The 9,426-nt window shown below is 37.1% G+C and overlaps 1 protein-coding gene across 1 annotated transcript; it reads right to left on the bottom strand.

Annotated features, from left to right (window-relative positions):
• Positions 1–4,982: 4,982 nt before the first annotated feature.
• LOC111748620 (olfactory receptor 2W1-like) lies at positions 4,983–7,124 on the bottom strand. Its single transcript, XM_064295710.1, has one exon. It carries the CDS (start codon positions 6,230–6,232, stop codon positions 5,288–5,290), a length of 945 nt encoding a protein of 314 aa, XP_064151780.1. The 5' UTR covers positions 6,233–7,124; the 3' UTR covers positions 4,983–5,287.
• Positions 7,125–9,426: the final 2,302 nt, after the last annotated feature.

Here is a 9,426-nt window from a genome sequence, read left to right as displayed (position 1 = left end):
GTATTTGCAAATTAGGTGTCAAGTCATATATTTTCTCATATTTCTCACAGCTTTGAAGTGCCATCTTTTCCATATGTCATGCATACATGTGACTTTCTGTACTTTATATTCTATTACATATATTTTCTGTCCTTTTGCTAATACTTCACCCTCTTAATTACTGTGGCTCTAGGTTAGGCATTGGTATCTGGTAGAGCATTTCCCCTTGTTCTTCTTTAAGAGTGTTTTTTGTTCTAGGTCCTTAACATTTTAATGTAAATTTCAGAATCAGTTTTTCAACTTCAACAGAAGAAATTATCCAATGGGATTTTGATTAGGATTTTTTTGAAAGAATCTATCAAGCCTTCAAGTCCATGAAAATGGCATATCACTCCATTTATTTCAGCCTTTATTTATTATCCATAATATTTTGTTGAATCCTTACAAAGAACCAAAAACTAAACCTAGTGCTGTCAAGTCGATTCTGACTCAAAGCAACCCTACAGGACAGAGCAGAACTGCCCCATAGAGTTTCCAAGGAGCGCCTGGCAGATTTGAACTGCCAACCCTCTGGCTAGCAGCCATAGCACTTAACCACTGTGCCACCAAGGTTTCCAGTAGAATCCTTATAGAGGTCTTATATATCATTTATTAAATGAATTCCAAGGTAGTTTATATTGTGATGCTATTTGAAGTATCTTTAAAATTTTTATTTTGTAACTGTGACTGGAATAATTATTAAAAAATAATTCATTGCAGAAAATTTAAAACCTACACTTTGATATTAAGATGTCAATGCTTATCTTTTTGCAACTATTTAAGCTTAGCAAAACTTAGTTTAAAATTAGAACAGGTGTGCGTCAGGCCTGTATCCTTTCACCATACTTAGTCTGTATGAGTAATTGAGAAGCTGGACTATATGAAGAAGAATTTGACATCAAGATTGATGGAAGACTCATTAATAACCTGCAATATGCAGATGACATAACCTTGCTTGCTGAAGGCTAAGAGGACTTTAAATGCTTACTGACAAAGATCAAAAACTAAAGTCTTCAGTATGGATTACACCTCAACATAAAGAAAACAAAAATCCTCACAACTGGACCAATAAGCAACATCGTGATAAATGGAGAAAGGATTGAAGTTGTTAAGGATTTCATTTTACTTGGATCCATAATTAACAAGCAAATGTATCACTTTGATGACTAAGGTGTGCCTGACCAAAGCCATGGTATTTTTAATTGCCTCATACGCATTCGAAATCTGGACAGTGAGTAAGGAAGACCGAAGAAGAATTAACACCTCTGAATTATGCCATTGGTGAAGGATACTGAATATACCGTGAACTACCAGAAAAACAAACAGATCTCTCTTGGAAAAAGTGCAGCCAGAATGCTCCTGGGATTCAAGGATGGCAAGACTTCACCTCACTTACTTAGAAAATGTTATCAGGAGGGACCAGTCCCTGGCAAAGAACATCATGCTTGGTAAAGTAGAGGGTTACTGAAAAAGGGGAAGACCCCCAATGAGGTAGAATGACACACTGACTGCAACAATGGGCTTAAACACAGTAATGATTGTGAAGATGGGGCAGAGCCAGACCGTGTTTTGTTTTGCTGTATATAGAGTCACTACCCAGTCCCAGTGCCATCAAGTACATAGAGTCACTACAAGTCAGAAACTCGACAGCACCTAACAACAACAACAAAACATGCATACATTAAATTAAAAATCAAAGGGATACTATGTTAGTTATCTAGTGCTGCTATAACAGAAATACCACAAGTGGATGGTTTTAACAAAGAGAAATTTATTTTCTCACAGTCTAGTAGGCTAGAAGTCCAAATTCAGGGCATCAGCTCCAACGGAAGGCTTTCTCTCTCTCTGCTCTGGAGGAAGGTCCATCTCTTCAGTATTCCCCTGGACTAGGATCTTCTCTGAACAGTAACCCTGGTCCAAAGGATGTGTTGTGTTCCTGGCACTGCTTTCTTGGTGCTAAGAGGACCCCCCTTTCTCTGTGCTCACTTCTCTCTTTCATATCTCAAAAGAGATTGGCTCAAGACACAATCCAATCTTGTAGATTGAGTCCTGCCTCATTAGCATAACTGCCACCTATCCCACCTCATTAACATCATAGAGTTAGGATTTACAATACATAGGGAAATCACATCGGATAACAAAATGGTGGACAATCACATAATACTGGGAATAATAACCTAGCCAAATTTATACACATATTTTTTGGGGACACAATTCAATCCATGACTGGTACATAATTTCCAAAATTCTTGTAGAGAATATCATCAAATATTTGTCAAAAACAGCTGTAGAGTAATGGCTCTCCATCCTCAAAAGTGTACCAGAATTACCTAAGGATGGGTATATAGAAATACAGATGCCTAGGCTCTACCTGTGGTAGGGTAGCTTCTGACATGGCTCCCAACAGTCTCTGCCTCCTGGTATTTATGCCCTTGTGTAATTCCCTCCCTTTTGTGTATGGGATGGACTTAAGGACTTGCTTCTAACTAATAGAATATGGCAAAAGTGATGGAATTGTTATTTCCCTGACTAGATTACAAAAGACTGTGACTTCCATCTTGTTGGCATTTTTCCTCTGGTTCTTCTCACATGCTTGCTCTATGGAGAGAGCCACCTGGCAAGGGCAGCTTCCAGCCAACAACCAGCAAGGAACTGAGGTCCTCAGTTCAAAGGCCTGTGAGGAAATGAAACCCACCAAAGACCAAACCCAGTGCCATCGAGCCAATTCTGACTCATAGCGGCCCTATAGGACAGAGTAGAACTGCCCCACAGAGTTTCCAAGGAGCGCCTGGCAGATTCAAACTGCCGACCTCTTGGTTACCAGCCATAGATAGCACTTAAGCACTACACCACCAGGGTTTCCTTCTTGTGAAATCTGCCAGCAATCACCAGATGAGCTTAGAAGTGAATCCTGCCCCAACTGAATCTTGAGATGACTGTGAACAACCCCTTGCTGGCAGCCTTGTGAAAGATCATGAAGCAGACGATGCAGCTAAGCTGTATCGTATTGCTGACTCACAGAAACTGTAAGATAATAAATGTATGTTGTTTTACCATGCTAAGTTGGGGATAATTTGTTACACAGCAACTGATAACTAAATACCACCTCAGACATCTGATTTCTGTTGGTCTGAGAAGGGGCCCCCCCCATCCGTATTTTTTTTAAACCTCCCCAGGTGATGCTAATGTACATCCGTGATTACAAACAACTTCCCTAGAGAAACATTTGTATATGCACCCTGGCAGACTTATGCAAAATAATCATTTTTGCATTGCGATAATAGCAAAATACTTGAAACAGCTCAGCTTTCCATCCAACAGGGGTAGAAGGTATACATTTATTATGGCTTATTAATACACTGGAATACTACAGTAGCATAAAGAAATAAAATTCAATTAATCAGCATGAAAGATTCTCAAAAGTCACCTTAATGATTCTCCAGAGTTAATTACTTCATTCATTTATTCCACAAGTTTAGTGCCCTTATGTGTCAGGCACTAGTCTATGGCCAGAGGTATTTCAGTCAACAAAACAGTGTATGTAGAATAATAAGAAAATCACAGAGGTGGATACAGTATGATTTCATTTATAGAAGTGTCAAATGTGGGAAATGAAACTATATATTCTTTAGCGATTCATACATATGAGATAAAACTATAAAGAACAGTAATTGAATAATTAGCGGAAGCTTGAGGGCAGGTGTTATCTTCAGTGAGGAGAGAAGAATGTGACATAGAAATTAATATATCTTGTAACAGCCTATGGGTGTGTTGTGCCCAAGTTCCAGCAGCAGACAGCAATGGAAGTTCACACTGTATTCAGGAGGCCCAAAGCTCATGGTTTTTGTAGTTCTGATCCAGTTCTATGAGTGTCGTTGCAGTTTACCAATTATGGTTATTTTTACAGTTAACAATTGTTGCCTGGTAACATGACCAACACTTCATATTTACCTAATCCATAGGTTTCCATAGAAACAGAACTAGAATAGGAAAAACAGAGCCCATCTGCCCATGGAGAAGGGAATAGCATTTTTAAGCCTTTACTCACAGGTCCACATTGGGCTTCTCAGGTACCAGTGATCTCCTACTTTTTGTCTGGTCAGAGTTCTCTAGTGAAATAGATAATTAGATAAATAGAGAGAGATGGAGATACACAAAATTATTTTAAGGAATTGCTCACTTGATTGTGGGGGGCTGACAAGTTCAAAATTTGTATGTCAGGTGACAGGCTGAAGATTCCTGCAGTCTTGTGTCCCAAAATCTATAGGTCTGATGATAGAAATAATGGACGAGTTCTGGGAAGAAGTCTAGTTGTAGTCTGGAGACAGAAGGGAAAATTCCCTCATGTCCCCCCCGTGCTTTTTTTTGCCTTCAACTGATTGGATGAGGCCCACTCATACTACTGAGGGTAACATGTATCAAGTTAAACAAGTAATTTACTGAAATAGCAAAGATCTTTACTCAAGATATTGGTATTAAGTTATACTGAGCAAAGAGTAAATTGTTTCAAGTGGTCCTTATGACAGTCACTGTCCTATAGATTGCATTTGCTTGCACCAAACATACATAAATCTTTGGATGGCCTCATGAAATATTTAACTTACAGAATCATTATTTGTATATTATTATTTAATATACAAATCATAATGTATATGAAACCATTCATTAAGGTCTATATTATTAAAGATCCAAGCACTGGTAAAGAAAGTACAAAACTAGATCATCAAAGAAGTTTATTTGTTGTTGTGTGCCAGCAAGTCAATTCCAACTCATAGCGACCTTATGTGACAGAATTGCCACATAGGGTTTCAGAGGCTGTAATCTTTACAGAAGCAGAATGCCAGGTCTTTTCTCCCACAACGTGGCTGGTGGGTTCAAACCTTTGCCTTTTCGGTTAGCAGCCAAGCGCTTAACCATTGCACCACCAGGGCTCCTAGAACAGTTTTCATAGGCTTGAGGATAAATTCAATAAAATCAAGATTATATTCACATCCACTATGTATTATATTTCAGGCAAAAATAAAAATTCTTATTGACTCAGTTTGCATGAACACATTCAAATAATTAGAGGCATAAAAGAGCTACGTATAATGGTTATAATATTTTGTATCCAATGGTTTGTATCCACAAAAAGTTTGCATAAAAGAATTATTATATTAATTGATTTCTATGATCTAGGGATTACCTGCCTCAGTAAATATCGAGGACAATTAGAAAAGTATTCCATTGCCTTATTTACTCTAATATTTTTCTATGTTGTCCAGTTATCCTACATTTTTGTTGATTTATAATCAACTTTCACCAGCTTCTTGAGTGCACTCTTCATGTCCTTATTCCTCAAGGTGTAGATAAGGGGGTTGAGACTTGGAGTGATGATGGTGTAAAAGAGAGTGAGGAACTTGCCCTGGTCTTTGGAGGCACTGTTACCTGGCTGCAGGTACAAGTAGATAATAGTTCCATAGAAGATGGATACCACAGTGAGATGAGATCCACAGGTATTAATTGCTTTTCGTTGGCCTGCTTTTGACTTCATTCTCAGCACAGCTCGGGCAATGTAACCATAGGATATAAGAATCAGGAAGAGGGGTGTAAGGACAATGACAATGCCTAAAGCAAAAACAGACATTTCAACTGCTGTGGTATCTACACATGATATCTTAACCATAGCTGGCAACTCACACAAGAAATGATCCAGAATGTTGTTTTCACATCTAGGTAAATCAAGTGTGAGTGTACACAATACCAAAGAATCGGCCAGACTAACACCCCAGACCATGACGATCATCTTGAGACATAGATGTGGGTTCATGATTACCAAATAATGCAGGGGTTTACAAATAGCTGTAAAACGATCATAGGACATAACAGCCAGGAGAAGGCACTCAATGGAGCCCATCCACATATAAACATAGAGTTGAATGATACAGCCCACAAACGTGATGGACTTATCAGATCCCCACAAGTTAACCAGCATCTGAGGTATGATGCTGGTGGTGAAACACAGGTCTAGGAAAGATAAATTCCTGATGAAAAAATACATTGGTGTGTGCAGATGGGAATCCAGGAGAGATGCAAGAATGATGGCTGTGTTACCCACCAATGTAATTAAGTAGAAGATGGTGACAACTCCTGACAGGACTATCTCCAGTTTGGGATGATCAGAGAAGCCAAGCAGAATAAAACCATGTAGAGAACTATGATTGTTTTGCCCCATAGTCCTTCAACACCTATCCTGAAATGAGAAGAACAAAATGAGGAGGAGAAAGAGAAAAAAAGGAAAAGAAGGCAGAAGAGAAGAAGAAATTTGTCAACACAGACTATGGTATATAAATAACACAGAGGGAGAGAAGGTATGTTTAATAATTGAAAAATACAATGGATAAAAAATATTGTAGTCAGGTAATCTGGTATTTGTTTTGGATTTCTTTTTTGATGATGAATTCAGGATTACACTCTTTAGGTAACACTGAGAAGTTCATTCTTAAACTCAAGAGTCTGAATTTTCTTACAAGTAAATTTCAGTCTGGGATAGACATGATTCTAAAATGATGTGACACTATGATTCTCTATAAATCTAGTTACCCAATATAATGAAAATATTCTTGTTCAGAGAATTTGTCTATTCATCTATTCCCTATTTGACTAATGTCAGAATGAGAAAAAGAGCGTCCCTTTTTCCATTTCTTCGTGAATAGTACCTTTGATCTCCCAGCCTTCATCTGCCTCATCCCAACAACTAACTTATTACCTTAACTGGTAAATTTCATTTTAAAAATATACTTAACTATCCTTTCACTTTTTTTTTAATTCCCACCACCACTACCCTAATCTAAAGCACTATCTCCTCTCTTCTAGGTTCTGGTAATAGTCTTCTGTCCTTATATCTAGACGTATCCTTTTATATTTTTACAAGATTTAGTAAGATCACATCATCCATGTGTTTAAAAGCTATCAATTGCTTTCTCTAACATTTAGGAAATATTCAGATTCTTTAGGATGATGGAGATGAACCTGCCTGATTTGGTTCCTGCCTAGGTCTCATTGTCATCTTACAATTCCCTTTTCCCATATTCATTACTAGCCCTCTATCAGTTTTTCACAGGTCAATTTCATCCCCATCTAAAGCCCATGGAACCCTTCCCTTTTTTATCTGGATAATTTCTACTCATCTTCTAGGTCACCACTAAAATGTTTCTTGCTTAAAGAGGAATTCCCTGAACCCACAATCTCTTTTAGCTTTATATTTTATATCATGTATAAGGTACTCCTACAGAGAGCCAGTACAGCATGGAGCTTAGGAACATAGCTTGAGAGTTTATGTTCATGTCCCATCTCTGCCAGTTATTTAGCTGTGTGGTCTCAGGCAAGTTACATAACCCTTCTGGGCTCAATGTTCTCATCTCTAAAATTGGAACAATAAAAATACCTAGCAATGGAGTGAAGATCAAATGAGTAATACATGTAAGATTCTTAGAACAATGCTTGGGACATAGTCCCTCTCAAAATCATTAATTTCTACAAATATTTTTGTGGTAGTGGTGGTGTGCCATAGAGTCTATTCAACTCATAGTGACCCTATAGGACAGAGTAGAAATGTCCCCTAGGGTTTCCAAGGCTATAAATCTTTATGGAAGTCGGCTGCCATATCTGTCTCCTGCGGGGTGGCTGGTGGGTTCAAACTGCTGACCTTTCAGTTAGCAGCCAAGCACTTAACCACTATGCCAGTAGAGCTCCTTGCAAATATAAGAAGATATTATAATGATGCACCATGTAGATACAAGTTGCTTACCATTCCTCCTACCCTAGTCTATAACCTTTAAGAAAGCAGACATGATGGCTTGTGTACTTCACTCTATCTCTAACCCCTAAAGCAGGTCCCCCAGATAGACACAGTTTTTGAATAAATGAAAAGTTAAATCATGCTATGAATAATTATGAAAAATCACTTAAAGTTATTAGTTAGCATTTTCTTTACATTAAAAACTTAGACATCTTGTGAAGTTACTTGAATGGGGTGACCGAAGATGGTGGATTAATGGAAAAGACTGCGGTTTTAACTCTGTAGTAACGAATAACCACTTTATTCAGTTCAATGAAAAATAATTTAAAACATTAGTGTCTACTTGAAGGACTAATAAAGCTAATGTTCTTTAATAGTGTGATACCTACAGCTCCCCTATACACTCATGAGCACCTCAGAACTGCCGAAACTTTTAGCAATTAAACAGATAAGTGACAATCCACCTTCTTGTCATTGAATATAGAAAGATACCACCTGAAGCAAAAATAACACCCGAAATGATTCAGTTAAAAAAGAAAACATACGATTTAAAAAATAGCAGTAAAATATCAAACTGATATGTGTACAGGTATAGCACAAAAAAAAAAAATTGTGCTTTTTGCTTGTTATGTTATTTCAAATATGCTACTTCAGTAATACGAAGAGCTTACTTCAAACTGTGGCCATGGTCCGTTCAATAGTGTACACATTCACCGAACTAACTAAATATACTGGTCAACATAGTCATTTTGAGATAGTTATTTGGTGATTTCTTCAGAATTTGCTTTTAAAGAATAACATTTTGAGGCTGGTTTCTGCCATTGACAAAACTAGACAAAAAACAAAAAAAAAACCCTCTCTGAAATGTGTTACAAGCTGTCACACACCATTAGAGTCCTGTAATGTCTGAGCAAGGGATGAATAAATACCATTTATTTTGATACACATGTTGGTTTGTGTAATTGTGCATGACTTCTGAGTAAAATAGGACTTCAATTAAAATTATGTGAAAACAAAATGAAAATATTTTAAAAATTAAAATCAATCCCATACTGCTAATCCTTGACTACATTCATAATCACTACAGTCCCCAAAGATGAATTCACGAAGGGAAAAAGATTGCTCTTTTCTTATTAAAAAAATGACATAGGAAATCTTGAAATAATTTTCCATGCACATTACATGATTTAGATATGGATCCAAAATATGAGTCCTTCCCAGCTCCATAATCTTCATGAATAAAGTACAATATTTTGATCTTCTTTTTCAATTTAATCTACATTTTCCTCTTTTATTTCTGCTAGATCAAAATGCCTGAAATCACAAATCAAGAAATGACTCTGTGTTCAAGTCTTATACCAGATAATAAATTTATCTTTCCTTACTAATATAGACAGAAGGATTTCTCTGCAGAGACTGACAGCATTTATTTAATCTCAGACTTCTGAAAAAAAACCAGAAATATCAGTCCATATAGTTTTAAGTTTTCATTCTACTTTTTGCAAATTGTTTTCCCAACTCAGTCACACTATTTTCCAAGAAATACTAAAGAGTTACATTACTGTGCTCCAGAGTGAATTCCCTCGGTGGTCTATTTTTCAACCAGTGTAGAGCCTACTCTAAAGAAA

This window comes from Loxodonta africana, chromosome 1 (assembly GCF_030014295.1).
Source record: "Loxodonta africana isolate mLoxAfr1 chromosome 1, mLoxAfr1.hap2, whole genome shotgun sequence".
Classification (NCBI taxonomy): domain Eukaryota; kingdom Metazoa; phylum Chordata; class Mammalia; order Proboscidea; family Elephantidae; genus Loxodonta; species Loxodonta africana.
The sequence above is the reverse complement of the archived record's forward strand: the minus strand, read 5'-3'. Positions and strand labels throughout refer to the sequence as shown.

Coding starts and splice junctions, on each gene's coding strand:
- LOC111748620 (XM_064295710.1), bottom strand. CDS start 6,232: ATGGGGCAAAACAATCATAGTTCTCTACATGGTTTTATTCTGCTTGGC.